This window comes from Rhododendron vialii, chromosome 1a, assembly GCF_030253575.1.
Source record: "Rhododendron vialii isolate Sample 1 chromosome 1a, ASM3025357v1".
Taxonomy (NCBI): domain Eukaryota; kingdom Viridiplantae; phylum Streptophyta; class Magnoliopsida; order Ericales; family Ericaceae; genus Rhododendron; species Rhododendron vialii.
In genome coordinates this window covers 11,237,732-11,253,358 of record NC_080557.1, presented here as the reverse complement: position 1 = coordinate 11,253,358, position 15,627 = coordinate 11,237,732, and the positions used below count along the sequence as shown (strand labels likewise).

At 35.9% G+C, this 15,627-nt stretch overlaps 1 protein-coding gene across 1 annotated transcript; it reads left to right on the top strand.

The window, feature by feature from the left end:
* Positions 1–5,992: 5,992 nt before the first annotated feature.
* On the top strand, positions 5,993–14,959 carry LOC131301382 (uncharacterized). Its single transcript, XM_058327635.1, has 7 exons — positions 5,993–6,496; positions 6,605–6,880; positions 8,743–8,828; positions 8,932–9,078; positions 10,440–10,563; positions 11,407–11,690; positions 14,640–14,959. The coding sequence occupies exons 2-7, from the start codon at positions 6,685–6,687 to the stop codon at positions 14,730–14,732; spliced, it is 930 nt and encodes a 309-aa protein (XP_058183618.1). The 5' UTR covers positions 5,993–6,496; positions 6,605–6,684; the 3' UTR covers positions 14,733–14,959.
* Positions 14,960–15,627: the final 668 nt, after the last annotated feature.

The following is a 15,627-nucleotide window of genomic DNA, read 5'->3' as shown; positions in this document are numbered from 1 at the left end:
CTTGAAACAGCTCTTTCAAGACTCTTATGCAACACCTGCAAAGTAAAGAAACTAAAACACTATAGACTCTGCCAAAGAGAAAAAATCGACACATTAAACCTTAAAATGGAAAAATATCAATAGACCCATTGCTGTCACAGCTGAAAGTAGTACAAATTATGTAAGAAACTGCTATTCCAAAAAAAGTCGTTGATGCTTAAAAATTGCTATTCCAAATAAAGGCAACCGTTTCTTCATACCTCCAAGTCTCCCACTGCAAATCAAATCCCTTATAAGGCTGACACAACTTGAATTCATGCAAGCCACAATGAAAGGAGCATGCCTTCCCTATCAAGAAACATAAGCTCCTGAAAGCCTTGGTACCAAAGCCGTACCATATGCGTGTGCGGTACAATTACGGAGTATTACTCAAAGCAAAGTGTTAGCATTTAACATTAACCAAAAAAAGAGTACATCAATGCTTTGCCATTCAACGGTATTTAAAAGAGGACAAATAAAAAGCCTCAGAAGACCATACATCAGGATAAGATGTTGCTTAAAGATCCCTCTAATAGAGCTAAAGTTTTTTGCCAAGGAAAGAAAACAATACCAATTTCATGCTTACATTTAGGTAATAGTTAATGACAAAAGCAGATGTGGCTGATCCAGTAAAATTCAAAAAATGAGAAACACTCATATTGATAACTTCAAGTCATGAAATAGGATTGATAACGTCAAGTCATGAAACAGGAGTAGCCAATTATTAGAGATACAGAATTACCCCCCAAAAGAATTAACAAAAAGGGTATCCCCATAGGCATATTCAAATTCTACGCATGCATTTCAACAAACACCCCACATGCAAATTCAAATTCACCAAAGAACACACAAAAAGGGTATCCCAATATGCAACAGACTTCCGAGTGCACAATTTCAGATTCCATCAAAGAACTTATAGAACAACCACAAAAAAAATCCTCTCACTATGGATCACATAAAAATAAAAATAAAAAAACCTAAATCAGCCAATTAATCAACACATCTGGAAGACCATTAAGAAAACCGATAAACCATTCAACTTTTCAAGGAAAATGTCATTCTTGATGCCAATAAACATCTCCAAAATTCACCAAATACAAATCCCTAAAATCAAATGACTCTTTTCTGCAAATGGGTTTACCGCGCTTTTTTTATATGGGTGGAGGTAGATATAGGGTTGAACGTGAGTAGGCCGCGATGAGGATGGCGGCGGCAGGGATAGACAACGGGAAAACAGACCCCACTGGAAATGATGGGGCCAGCTGCTGATGGTGGGTAAACAGGCAATGGATGAGCGACACCGGAGAGAGATGGGCAGCGCTAGGAAATGGGAGAGGGGAGAAGGAGATGGGAGCGGGCGGCGATGGACGGTGGCAGATGGCTGCAAGGGTTTTGGGGTGGGGGGTGGTGGTGTGGTTTGGGGTTTCACCTCTCGCCTTTCTTCCAGATAACCTGGGTTTGAAATTTGAAAATAGGTTTGTACAGCGGAGTAAGAAGAGACTAATGCTGTTTGTGTAATAAACTAAGAAAGTATGGACAGATTGACGTGATCTCAGCCATTGATCTGGAATTAATTTGATCCGTTCCAACAACTAGTTTCCACACCCTTCTGTTTTATAATAGAGAAGATACTACATAGGACTACTATGTATTTTAGGGCCTTAATGTCTTTTAGGGCCTAAAGCCATGGCACCTTGGGCTTTAGCCCAAGGCCGGCCCTGCTAATAATGTGAGTTTTATTTTGATGATACGTATGTTGAATTTGTAAGTCTTGACACACACATTATCCATGCAAAAAATCAAGTTAATTGGACATACTAGCAACCTGAAGCAAGGGTAGAGCCAGAATTTAGTTGCAGTAGGTTCAAGTATCTATCACGCATATACTTTGTTTTTTTGTAGAAAAACAAAAAGTAGAACTATTCATATCATATTTGTTTTACCTTTGCTAAGGAAAATTGTTACTTGTAAAAATTGATGATTGTTATGGCACTTTTTTTTTTAAATCTCTCTCCACAACTATTAAAAAGAAAAAAAATTGAACGTGAACACATTTCAACAAGACCTAACTTTTATCCTAATTAACAAATTGGGCAAACTAAAAGATTATCACAGTGCAAAATAAAATCTCAACAAATCATCACAACTTACAAAAATGGTAATGAGTAAATTATAAAAGTACAAAAATAAATCTAATCAATGCATGAGTCAAAATTCGAATAAATTGTAGCCCCGTTGCTAGCACTTATAATTTTACTTGTTTAGCTTATTTTTGCTTAAAAAAAGCTAATGAAGGGTGCTTGTTACCAATTATAGATAATCACTTATTGGTTTTTCTAGCTTATTTGACCCAAAAAAGCTAGATTATTTTAAACACCAATTCGAAACTTTTTTTGCTTATTTTAAATTGCTAGAATATGCATGGATAAAAGAATTTTAAAGTGAATTAGTTATTCTTACTCAAATTTTAAAGACAATCTAGGATTTCGTTTATGAAAAGCTATTTGACAGCTTATTCAAGTATACAAATTAAGCTTTTTTACAACTTATAAAAAACTTTGATAAACACTTTTATAATTTATTTTAATTTATTGTGAGACCCCATGCTATTAGGATGTGTGCTAGCTCTACTGTGGTTTGAGGGGTTCAACAATCAAATAATCCCAAGACAAATAGTCTTTGGAAATAGTCTTATCTAATCAAACCGCCAGAGGGGTTAAGGTGGAAATAATGGGGATCAATTCAAAATTCAAATACCTCGTCCTGCATACTCCGTCATATTCTATTTTAATTTTATTGACCCATACCGAGTCCGCAAACATGATCTCATTCGTTCATTTTGCAAAACAAACACATATACTAATTGGCCAAAAATCAATTCAATCAGACATCAATTGATAATTGTGACGATTAAGTTTTTAACCTATTTTCCATACAGTTTACATCAAAATGCAACTTCTCCGTAAAGTACGTCTATCGGCATTTAACTAAAATTTTAGGGGAAATTATACTTTGCCCTCTTAAACTATCACCCGGCCACATTTTGCCCCCTCCAACTACTCAATCGAACACTTAACCCCCTTTAACTATGATTTCGCTGCCACCCCTTTAACTCTGTTAACGTTTTGAGCTAAGTTACGTAAATACCCTTACACAATACAGGTAGATATACATACACAATACTCCTACAGATTTCCCCAATCCTAAAAGCTACAATTCCAGTCCATACCAATTTTTTTATTTATAAAATTTAGTTTTTGTTAAAAAATTAGTGTTCCGAATTTCAATCCGTTTGAACCGGTGAAAAGATTTTCGTTTTCTGATCATTTTATCCTAAATGGTCATAATTAATTTTGACTCTAGGGCTCTCGTTGATTAACCCTAAGAGATATTTGATTCTACGACTTTCTTAGGGTTAATTAACGAGAGCCTTAGAGTCAAAATTTAATTATGACCATTTAGGATAAAAATGATCAAAAAACTAAAATCTTTTCATCGGTTCAAACGGATTGAAATTTGGAACACTTAATTTTTTAACCATATATTTTAATATATAAACTGTCTAAAAAGGAAAAAAAAATTAAGTGTTCCAAATTTCAATCTGTTTGAACCGGTAGAAAGATTTTAGTTTTCTGATCATTTTATCCTAAATGATCATAGTTAAATTTTGACTCTAAGGCTTTCGTTGATTAGCCCTAAGAGATATTTGATTCTACGACTTTCTTAGGGTTAATTAACGAGAGCCCTAGAATCAAAATTTAATTATGACTATTTATGATAAAATGATCGAAAAACTAAAATATTTCCATCAGTTCAAACGGATTGAAATTTGGAACACTTAATTTTTTAACCATATTTTTTAATATATAAACAGTCTAAAGAGGTTAAAAAATTAAGTGTTCCAAATTTCAATCCGTTTGAATCGGTGGAAAGATTTTAGTTTTCTGATCATTTTATCCTAAATGGTCATAATTAAATTTTGACTATAGGGCTCTCGCTGATTAATCCTAAGAAAGTCGTAGAATCAAATATCTCTTAGGGCTAATCAACGAGAGCCCTATAGTCAAAATTTAATTATGACCATTTAGGATAAAATGGTCAGAAAACTAAAAATTTTCCACCTGTTCAAACGGATTGAAATTTGGAACACTTAATTTTTTAACCAAAAATCAAATTTTATAAAAAAAAAAAATTGGTATGGATTGGAATTGTATTCCGCTAAGGGAAGAAGAAAATGAACTGGTCAATGGAGAGAGAGAGAGAGAGAGAGAGAGATGGGTTTGTGTAAAGTCTGAAAAATTTCATCTTTGAGATGGTTGTGTATACTAGAAAGAGAAGGAGAGGGTAATTTTGTCATTGAATTTCAAAAATAATGGCCTGGAAAATTTTTCCATCCAAAACCCTAACAGACAACAAACGGAAGGATTAGGGTGGCAGCGAAATAATAGTTAAAGGGGGTTAAGTGTTCGATTGAGTAGTTGGAGGGGGCAAAGTGTGGCCGGGTGATAGTTTAAGGGGGCAAAGTATAATTTCCCCAAAATTTTAAGAGACATATAAATTACTAGTATAATTATAGACCTAGAAAGATAATTTATTATGATGAAAAGACGTGTAATTACCAAATAAAAAAGGGAAATTTATAAAAATGGTCCCTCTAGTTTGCATGAGTTCTCATTTTCGTCCCTCTACTATTAATTGTATCAATTTTAACCCTATAGTTTTCATTCCATCTCAATTTCGTCCTTCTCCCTAACGCCATCCATGAAACAAACGGAATTGAAGGGCAAAATTGTCATTTTCTCTCACAGAGGGACCAAATTGAAATTTTATGCAAACCAGAGGGATTATTTTTAAAATTTTACATTTTACTTTCGTTTTTTGCAAATAAAATAAAAAAGACCATAAGTAATGTATTTGACAACTGAATTATTTTTTATTGGGTAATCAAACTATATTGGAAAATTTATATTTCATTACACATTACAAAAATATTAGAAAATGTACAAATCAATCCCTTAGCTAATGTCTTTGTATCATGTTCTTATAATCTTCTTATTTTTTCACCCAATAAAAAAAATGTTTAAAATCCATGTTTATTTGTTATATGAGTGATCTTATGAGTAAGTCCCAAAATAAATACACTTATACCCATATTTTAATGTATTTGATCTCTTAATATTTAATAGTGTTTCATTGCTTAATTAAACACAATTACAAGATTTCTAAATACTATTGAACAACTTTTTCTTTTCAATCATGTGACAAAAAAAATAACGATAGTGAAAATTCAATTGAAAAAAAAATACAAGACCAAGACAATTAACATAAGGGTCGTTTTTCGAATTTTCTCATATTTTTTGTGATGTATATAATAAAAACTTTACAAAATTTCAACGTATATTTTATTATTCAATATAAAGTGAGATGAGAAATATATTATATATGATGTATTTTAAATTTATTTACAAAAACAAAAGTAAAAAACAAAATTATAGAAATAGTCCCTCTAGTTTGCATAAAATCTCAATTTAGTCCCTCTGTGAGGAGAAATGACAATTTTGTCCTCCAATTCCGTTTGTTTCATTAACGCCGTAAGCGAGAGGGACGAAATTGAGACAGAATGCAAATTATAGGACTAAAAGTAACACAATTGATACTAGAGGGACGAAAATGAAAATTCATGCAAACTAGAGGGACCATTTATAAAAATTTCCCAATAAAAAATAAAGAATAAAGTACTATTTTCAAGGCTCTCACTACTTGTTTAAATTTTCAGCCGGCCCCATCCGCTCATATGTTGAAACGAAAATTGCGAGGCCCGCGATCCATCCGAATAATATAAACACTTGAACTTCTAAAAAAATTCATCAATTTAACAGTTGCTGTCACTCTCTGTCTAAAACCAAATGGAATTGGTGACTCATCAACCATCACGCTCTCTTTACATCTAGGAACCGAATCCTCGACACGAATTCTAGCGCCGGTTGCCACGCGGACTTGGTGGATGAATACGCCGCCCTTTCAAATGATGCCACAGGTCTGGGAGGCCAGGCAGAGGAATGCGAAAAACAGTTTCGCCCATTAACTTGCAGCACCGGAGCAAAACAAATCCCCAAGCGTAGTAGAAAAGTGTGTTTCTTTTGCAATTTTGGCTTGGACCAAGCCTTCCCTAAATCGCCCACGTGTACATCCATGTCACCAATTCCGTTTTGTTTTAGCCAGAGGTGACGGCTTATGTTAAATTGGTGAGTTTTTTTAAGAGTTCCGGCATTTATATGGCATTTATCAAAGATCAGGTATTTAAGTGTTATTTGGGTGAAAGATGAGGCGACTGGGTGACTACATGAAATTTTCCCAAAATAAAAATGAATTCCAAAATCCAAATTCTACAAACGATCGTCTTCCTCTCTCGTTGACGCCCGCCCTCCCTGCGAATTGATCGATCAATTCGTCTCCAATCTCTCTCTCTATATTCCAGGTACGCATATATCTATACTTCAATTTCCGCAGAATTCAAATTCCCAAACTTGATCGACTGTTCGTTAATTTCAAAATCATAATAGTATTCGGTTTCGATGTTTTCTAGGTTTTTTTTTATCCTCATCTGTTCGGAGGTTAACCGGGTTCTCGGATCATCCGCGGTTTTTGGACGATAATAACGTCGAAATGAAAGGTGAATTACAGATGGAGCCGTCGGGTGTGGAGAACCCTAGCGACTCCGATCCCCTGCTTGAAAATCAACCCGTGGTTGATTTGCCGTCGTTGCCGGTGCCGGAAAGTTCGAGCGTGATTAAGAACGATGATATTGAAGCTGGGGCCGTCGCTAGTTGTCGGATTTGCCTTGAATGCGAAGGCGAGGAAGGTTGGGTATCCCTTTGTTACATCCGATACATCATGTTTTCGGTATTTTTAATGAACTGGAAATGTGTAGTTTTGTGTTTCTGGTTATAAGCGAACCTATAGATGTAGCGGAATTTAGGCACTTTTTGTATGCTTGATTTAAAATTTTAAATTACTCCTCTGTCGCAAAAGGAGAACTTAGAAAAATGCATTTTTATCTCAAAAGATTCAAATGAAAACCCCCCTCTTGATTTGTAGTAACTAGTGACAAAAAGTTTGATTTTTTTTTCTTCATAAGAAAGACACATTATTTTTAAATTCTCGTTCTACAAACTAGTCAATCTTTTCTGCATGGAGGTAGTGTATGCAGTGTTCTAAAAGTCGGCCGCCTAGGCCAACTAGTCTTTGCTTAGGTGCTAGGTGGTGGTCCAACGCCTATATTACACAACAGACAAGTCAGCGACTAGGCGCTAGGCAGCCGACTAGACTGTACCTAGGCGCCTCTTTTTCACCTGACTAGCGCCTAGCAATTTTAAGAACATTGAGTATACAAGAATGTACATTTATTTCAGTTTTTGGCATCATGGGTTTTATATTTTACAGTGGAGGTCTGGGGGTGTTTTTGGAGGTGTGTTAATCACTTAATTGGAATGTTTAGTAGTGTCGTAGTTATGACTTTATTTGAAGGTTTATTAGTCTCCTAGGCATCAATGAAACCTCTTTTGTTACGAAGTTAGAGAATGTGCAGGTGGTTGAAACACCTGCTGGTGACGATAAAAATTATTATCTACTGGTTAAGTTTTGGACCATTTGGATATTTATTTGGCTGTTAGCATGACTAACCTAATACTTGAGAAGGAGGTTGCCTGCATTCTACAAGTTTTTGTATCCTTTGACAATAATACATCGTCTTTTATGCTAATGTGACATTGAGTTACAAGGAATTTAAAAAAAAAAAATTAAATTTGCATAAAAGTAGACTTTGAACCAAGATTCGCCTAGATCAGCCACTCAAGCGCCATGATTTAGGAGTTTCCGATTTTCTTTGTTCTGATTAAGTTAAACTTTTACACACATAACATATCTTCGCATGTTATTTGGTCACATTTTTGAAACCTGAGTGGGGGTATTTGAACCACATGAAATCGAATTTTCCAATAATTTAATGCTTACTTTTATATTGTCCAGGCATGGAGTTCAATTTTGTGTTCTTGGCATGGTTGTTAAAATCTTACAATACGGGATACGTATGAATCGTATCGTCTCCTTCCAAATATGATACGTATCGCACCCCATATCCTTTTTGTATAGAAATCCTATGATAAGGCGGCATATCCTACGATATAATAGCGTATCCTACGATTACTTCCTGAGAACAAATCATACCAAATTTTAAGAACTGAAACACCAAACGTGTTCTGATCTTTTCATCTAATTATGGTCATATCCAAATCATTTAAAGAAATCCCAAACTCAAAGCTCGAATAAAAGAAAGAACGTGTTTCGATCATGTATTGTGTGAATCAAATAAGGGCTCTTTTTCTCTTCCCTTAACTCAGGCACCAGAAAGCCTTAATGCAATAGACCCTACCCAAGAGACTTGGATTTTTTCATCCTAAATATATTTTTTTCATACACGTAGCACTTATTTTTCAAATAGACACTAGATTTTTATATTATAATTAAGTATAATTATTATTTTATTATATATTAGTTTCTGTTAACGTATCTTATGATACGCGATTCGTATTCCGATACGATTCATAAAAGAAAAAAAACGGTACACAATATGTATCCTGATTTAAAAACGTTGGTTCTTGGTGCAGATACCGTTGCATATTGTAAGGTTCCCTTGGCCTAATGTTTACCTTTGTTTGCTAATAGATGATGAATTGATATCTCCATGCATGTGCAAAGGCACTCAGCAGTTTGTACATCGTTCATGCCTTGATCATTGGCGATCTGTTAAGGTAGTGTCTGTATTTCGGCTTCTAATGGCACATTGAGTATGGATGCTTACCATTCACGTAAAAGAATGGGGTCACTTACCATTTTTGGTTTTGTCAACGGTAGGAAGGATTTGCCTTTTCACATTGCACAACTTGCAAAGCTCAATTTCATCTTCAAGTCACAGAGTTTGAAGACAACACTTGGCGTAAAATAAAATTCAGACTTTTTGTGGCCAGGGATGTTTTCCTTGTATTTGTGGCTGTACAAACTGTGAGTAGAACTCTATTCCTGTGCCCTCTTTATTTAAGTCACGATACAAGTATCATGTTTACATCACTGCGCATTTCCATTGAGTTTATGTTTTCACTGGCTCAATATGCTTTCTTATAGATAAATTCTCATCTATTTAGTTCAATATTGTGGTCCTAATGTCATGCATGCATGGCAGCACGTGCTAATCATTGGCTAAAAATATGTCAAATTTAAGAATAAGACACTAAGACACACAATTGATGAATTGACTGTCCATCTTATTCTGCCCAGATACTATCTCTTTTTATTGCTTTGACATATGATCTCTTCCTTATTCTTGTTTGTGGTGGACCAGTTGACTTCTTTTTAAGCTACTTCATCAGCTTTGCGCAAACTCCTAGTGATGGCTGTACTAGGGAGTCTTGTTGTTCCTGGTTTATTTGAATGAAGGATTTAGTTTTTTGATAGCATATTATCTTTTCGAAATTTGTTCCCATGTGCTTGAGACTTGTATCAGGGGTAGGGTACTTATTTGTGAAATGAAGTAGGGCGCTTTACATTCGCTCTGTGTTCTTTATTTTGGTTTCATTTGGTATCTAGTTTCACATCATGAGGAAATTAGTTTTAAGCCTTTTATAGCTTTTAATTGATTTTACTTGGTTTTGTTTGTTAAGATGATAAAGAGACTGGAGCCTACCATATAATACCTTCAAAGAACAAGATTTAAAATATTTCGATCATGAGACTTGACACCTTCTTGTTAAGTTGCGGAAGGGACAAGCTTGTGCATGCTAGTGTGTTGGGCACAAACGTGTGTGTCTGTAGGCAATGATTGCAGCTTCACCGCATCCTGAAACTATTTCAATTTGAACCTTGAAGCGGGGATTGTTTCATTTGTTTGCAATATCCTTGAGCATCAATGTCAGGAAAATACTAGCATTCCAAAATCATAAGTAATTAGCAGTTACTTCCTACATTTGTTCCTTTCTTCAGAAATTTAGAAGTGGTTTCATCTGTCTCTGGCGTTGCATAGGTTGCATTTGTCCTGATACTATCATTCATCTATAGGATTTATGACTGCCAAATCTGCATGCTCCAGTTATTTTTTAAGACATACCTAAAATGACAACTTCCTGACTTTTTTTTTTTGTTAGTTCTGACATCACATTTATTTGATGTTTGAAGCGATGGTGCTTTGAACTTGGTATACAGTTTTGTACCTTGGTAGTTGATGCTTCTACCATTTCTTTTTAGGAACTGTTACACTGCATCTCCTGGCTTAAACATTTATGCCATGTGCTCTAGGTCTCTTTCTGTATCCAATATGCTTATCGTCCTGCTCACTGTTACTTTATCTGAAAGGTAGCTCTGTTTTGCAGGTAATCGCTGCAATGGGTGGGTTTGCATACCTTATGGACAATGATGGAGACTTCAGAAATTCATTCAATGATAGTTGGGACCGTATATTGTCAAAGCATCCCATACCATTCTACTATTGCATAGGTACATGTCTATGTATTATTGAACTACTCTAGTTCAAGTTATTAGCCTGTGACAAATTGACAAATACTTCCCAATTTTTAGTTTTATTTTTATTTATTTATTTAATTTTTGTATTGGGTTAATCTCCTGAATATTATTAGCCCAGAACTTTGTATACTATGAGTCATTGTCCAATCGAAACCGGTTATCGTAGGGAAGATCGTAGGAGTTGGCCATTAAGGGTTTCGGCCTTCAGGGTTTCTGAAAAATCCTTATTTGTGTAAGCGTAGTAATCCTACCATATATATATATACAGTCCGGAATCTCCGGATCTTGAAATGTGGAACATGATCTCAGCCGTTGGATTGTGTTTTCAATGATCCGGACCATTGAAAACACAATCCAACGGCTGAGATCATGGTCCACATTTTTCTCTTTGTGCGGGATCCCTAACAGGATTCTGAGTGTGTGTGTGTGTGTGTATACATATATATTCACGGCAAAACCATTTTACTTTATATTACCAATAACATATTTGCAGAGTTTGTCATGCTTTTGATGGATACGCCTTAGTATTGAAATTATGCATAAATTTCATGTCAAGTTTTGTAACCTTTCGCTGGTTTAATGAAATACCTCTGCATCTACTTTGGTCTAGTCGTTTTCCTTTTTACTTGTCTTTCATCTTTGAATCCTGCTTAATTGCTAGATAGTAGATACTATGTACACATATATTTTTCCCCTTAGTTTTAAATGGGCATAAAGCTGGTTGTTTTAGTGTTTCAAATTTTGTTGCCTATGTTATTTTGTTGTTTCTACCACTGGATAACTTATCATGATGGGTTCATGTATTAACGTTCACAGGAGTGCTGGCATTCTTTGTGCTTCTTGGGTTCTTTGGGCTCATACTACACTGCTCCTCCCTTAATAGTGACCCACGAATGGCTGGATGCCAGAACTGCTGTTATGGATGGGGCATTTTGGACTGCTTTCCGGCATCATTGGAAGCCTGCTTCGCTTTGGTTCTTGTATTTGTTGTTATTTTTGCTATTCTTGGCATTGCTTATGGTTTCCTTGCTGCCACCGTGGCCATACAGAGAATCTGGCAGAGACACTACCACATTCTCACGAAAAGGGAACTCACAAAGGTACGGTTTTGTCAATGCAATGAATACATTTTTTACACAAAGGTGGAGCCATTAATTGCCCGCAACTCCCTTGAAATTTCTACTTCGCCTACAATTTTACGATATATATTAGTTTTGCGGTTTTTCCCTATTGTTTGGGAGTTTATACTGCATCTGTCAGTTTCTACAATTTTGTTCCTACCTAAAATTTAGATCTTGTTTAAGATGCATTGTTTTATTTTCTTGTGATTTTAATCTATAGCTAATTTAACGACATTGGCCTGAGAGAGATTAATTATTTAGTTTTGAATGGATCATGGGACTGGAAACATAACAGAATGCATAGGTCATTGGAAGCAGTTCAAATAAACTGATCAATTAGTTGTTTTTACCTTCAATAAAGTAGCCAAATACTAACATAAAATCTTAGTAACAAGTTTTTAACAGAAAGATATGCGCAAAGTTTTTAGAAGTCTATTAACATGCTGTAAATATCCTATCCAAACAGGTGAATAATTTGCATGTTTAAGTGAAATGATAGTTGAGAAATTGCATCGGAGACATGCCTTAACCATTGGCTTTTACTTTCTCATTTTCGTAGCAATATGCTTGAAATTTGAAGACGTGTCCAAGGTCTTATGAGGTCCTAAGGTTTGCTCTCATTGGGCAAAAAGTCTTGATCCGCCCCTGCTTACTATACTAGCCACTCTTTACTCAGTAAAATTTTAGGTCAAACTGAATCCCTAATCTGAAATTGATGATTTTAATTTTTGCCACCTGAACTGGGCTGCAGCTAGGGGTGGTGTCATTTTGTGTTCGTGTTGATACACATGTTAACATAAACGTGTGAACTGTCAAATATGTCTACACTTATTTGACCTGCTTTAAACTGTATTATGTTTGGGTTGACACTGTTAAAAACCTTAGTTATTTTTTTGATGTGTATAAAAATATACACATAGCAATGTTGCACTTGAACAACTTACTTAATCCAACAACAAAAATGAGGACATTTCCAATACCATTATCACATAAATGATAAAATCAAAAAAAAGAAGAAAAAAGTCAATAATAACCAAAGTCATGGCATTGAAAAATGCCTTAAGCCACAACTAGTATGAAGTTTTTCATGCTCTAGAGTGTTTTATATTTATTAAAAGTTTTGCTCTAGAAGTTATTAGAACACTAGCCCTTAGTTACACGAAGCAGGAGCGGGGACGGGAGCGGGGGAACGGATGATCACAGAAGTGTGGGAGCGCCATTGGGAGCGGTTAGGAAAAATTATTAAAATTATAAATATATTTTGGAATTTTATATTGTTGAATGTCAATATAAAAATATTATTCTACCACATAAAATATTACTATTAAAATTATAAGTTTCTAGTTATATTTCAACATTTTTATTGTAGCACATGATTACACAATAGAGCTCTTGTGCATATTAAGTAGGCGTAAAAGTTAAGGGCATTAATATGACTCTAGAAGGTTAATATCAAATGTGCTCACTAACGATATCAAAACAACTTTAAAGGTACCAATTGCAACTTGAATCATAAGTCTCTCAACCGCTTTTTGGGTGTAAGTTCCCGTATAGGTAAGGAACGAGTTCCCGTCGTCATTGGGACGGGTTTCTTGGAGTTTCCTTCGACGGGAACGCGGAAATGCGTTTCCGTCGAAGAAACGTGGGCATAGTTGAAGGTTCCTGCAACTAAGCACTAGCCTAAACGAATTTAATTAATTTTGGGTTTTTTTAGCGTAGAAACTAGAAAACACAGTGATTAGGAAATTAAATGTTCAGTTGGCTTTGATCTTGGAAAAAATTCTATAATGGTTTGTACAATAATTTGCATGTCTTGACTTTCCATACTTACATCAATATTTTACTTTACAAGTTGACCAAGTATGATTGGTTAATGATAATGCCATGACATGGTTTGTGCACTGACCATCGTACCGTTCAGCCTCCCCCCCCTCCCTTTAGAGCCCTTTCTCCTTCTCGATATTTTCTCACTACAAAAAACAGTCACCACAATTCAACGGGCCGTTCATATCCGGAATTCGAACAAGAATATTCTTGTTCGAATTCCAGGAAGGGAACGGGAGCAGATAGGGAGTATGAAATAATTAGAACACAGTCCATTATAAATTGAGTGATGGGTATGGTGGCGGTGCTCGATTGAAACATCGGTGGCTGCTGTCATGGTTGAATTCGGTCGTGCATGGAGAGGTTGGGTTCAGGTTTGGTAATAGTCACAACACCCATTTTGGCGACCTCAACTCCTTCAACTTCCGGTGCTCTCCTCCGGCCAATGGCCACATGGAAGAGATGGACTGAATGGGGGAGAAGAAAGAGTCAGGCAATAAAATAAAAAGGGGACCGTAGAGTGCAGAGAGAGAAGAACGTTTGAGAAGAGAGCTTTGAGGGTAGTCACTACCCTTCCTTTGAAAAAAACAAATCTTCTACTAATTTGGAAATTCTATCATAACTACGGAAACACAAGTGTGGGCTATGAGTTGGCATCGTAGGTATCGTGTCGTATTCGAGTGGCGTTTTTTTAGGTTAACGGGTCGACACGCAAAGTTTATCTGTGTCCTTATCGAGCCTAATCCGCATTCGTCTCGTTTAATTTGCATGTTGGCGGGTCGTGTCATATTCATGTTCGTTTCAAAAAGTTTCATAAAGTGGTCGACCCAAACCCTCTTAACTCCCTCCGTGTCGTGTTAACGGTCGACCCAAACCCTCTCACTCCCTCCGTGTGATGTTAATGGGTTGTGTCCGGCATTCCCACCTAGCAGCCTTGTATAGTCGTATTTGTTATAACCTAGTTTACTATTGCAGTTTAGTTCAGTAATTATTAGGTCTTCACCTGATCCATTCATGATCAATTTATCTTCTTCTCTTCCGAATCATTGATTCTCGTTACCACGACAGTCCCATTATGTTCCTTACCATTTTAAAACCTCGCAGGAGTACATTGTGGAGGATCTACATGGTTGTTACAGCCCTCCAAAGCTGGATCCAGTACATGAAGAACGTCTGAAAATGCTTAAGCTTCTGTAATGAGAGGGCTGAAGACTGAAGAGGTTATAGACGTCCAACTTCTCACCACTGGTGTATATGTAAATGGAGATAATATAATTTTGTTTCGCAATCATACTTTGTGGAACGAGAAAGGATGTTTTCAATTTCGTCTTTTATTTACCGAAGAATGTGAACAATGTCTTTATCAATTAAACTCAACAAAATCTGGTTACAGAGGTAATAACAATATGTTCAATATTCTCCCATATCTTTTGAGAGTTCTCTGTGTCTTCCCTTTGGTTAATTTGTACTCTTCGGTTTAGCAACAGGGTGATGGCTTAGTTTTTTCGTAGTGAAATGAATGTGGCTCCGATAGGGCTTTACAGTTTCTACTGACATCCAACACGACAGCTTATATTAAAAAGTGCAATTTGTTGACGACTAAGCTGTTTCGTATGAATTTTTTCTCGGAGGGTTTGAGAAAGTAAAGAGAGAGAACCGTCTCCGGAAAGTGCAATTTGTCGACGACTAAGCTGTTTCGTATGAATTTTTTCTCGGAGGGTTTGAGAAAGTAAAGAGAGAGAACTGTCTCCGGAAGGCGAACTCCGATGAATCCTTGAAGCAAACCTGTTTCACACGAGGTACAAAAGACAACTAACGTTTGAAAAACTCATTCAGGGTCACTGGGGCATGTCTCTTCCACACATTGATAGCGGTCCATGGGGCCGTTTGGAATTAGCTTAACTAGAAATTATCACAAATTATACAAAATACCCTGTAGCCAGCTCAAAGTAATTAATGAACTAAATGTCCTAGAAAGATTACCTGAAATCGGAATATGAAATATTTGCTGTGTTATATTCATTGTTGTGATGAGCCCAGAAAATGTTTTAAGAAATGAACTTAAGCTGAAATGATCATTCTCTTCAATCCT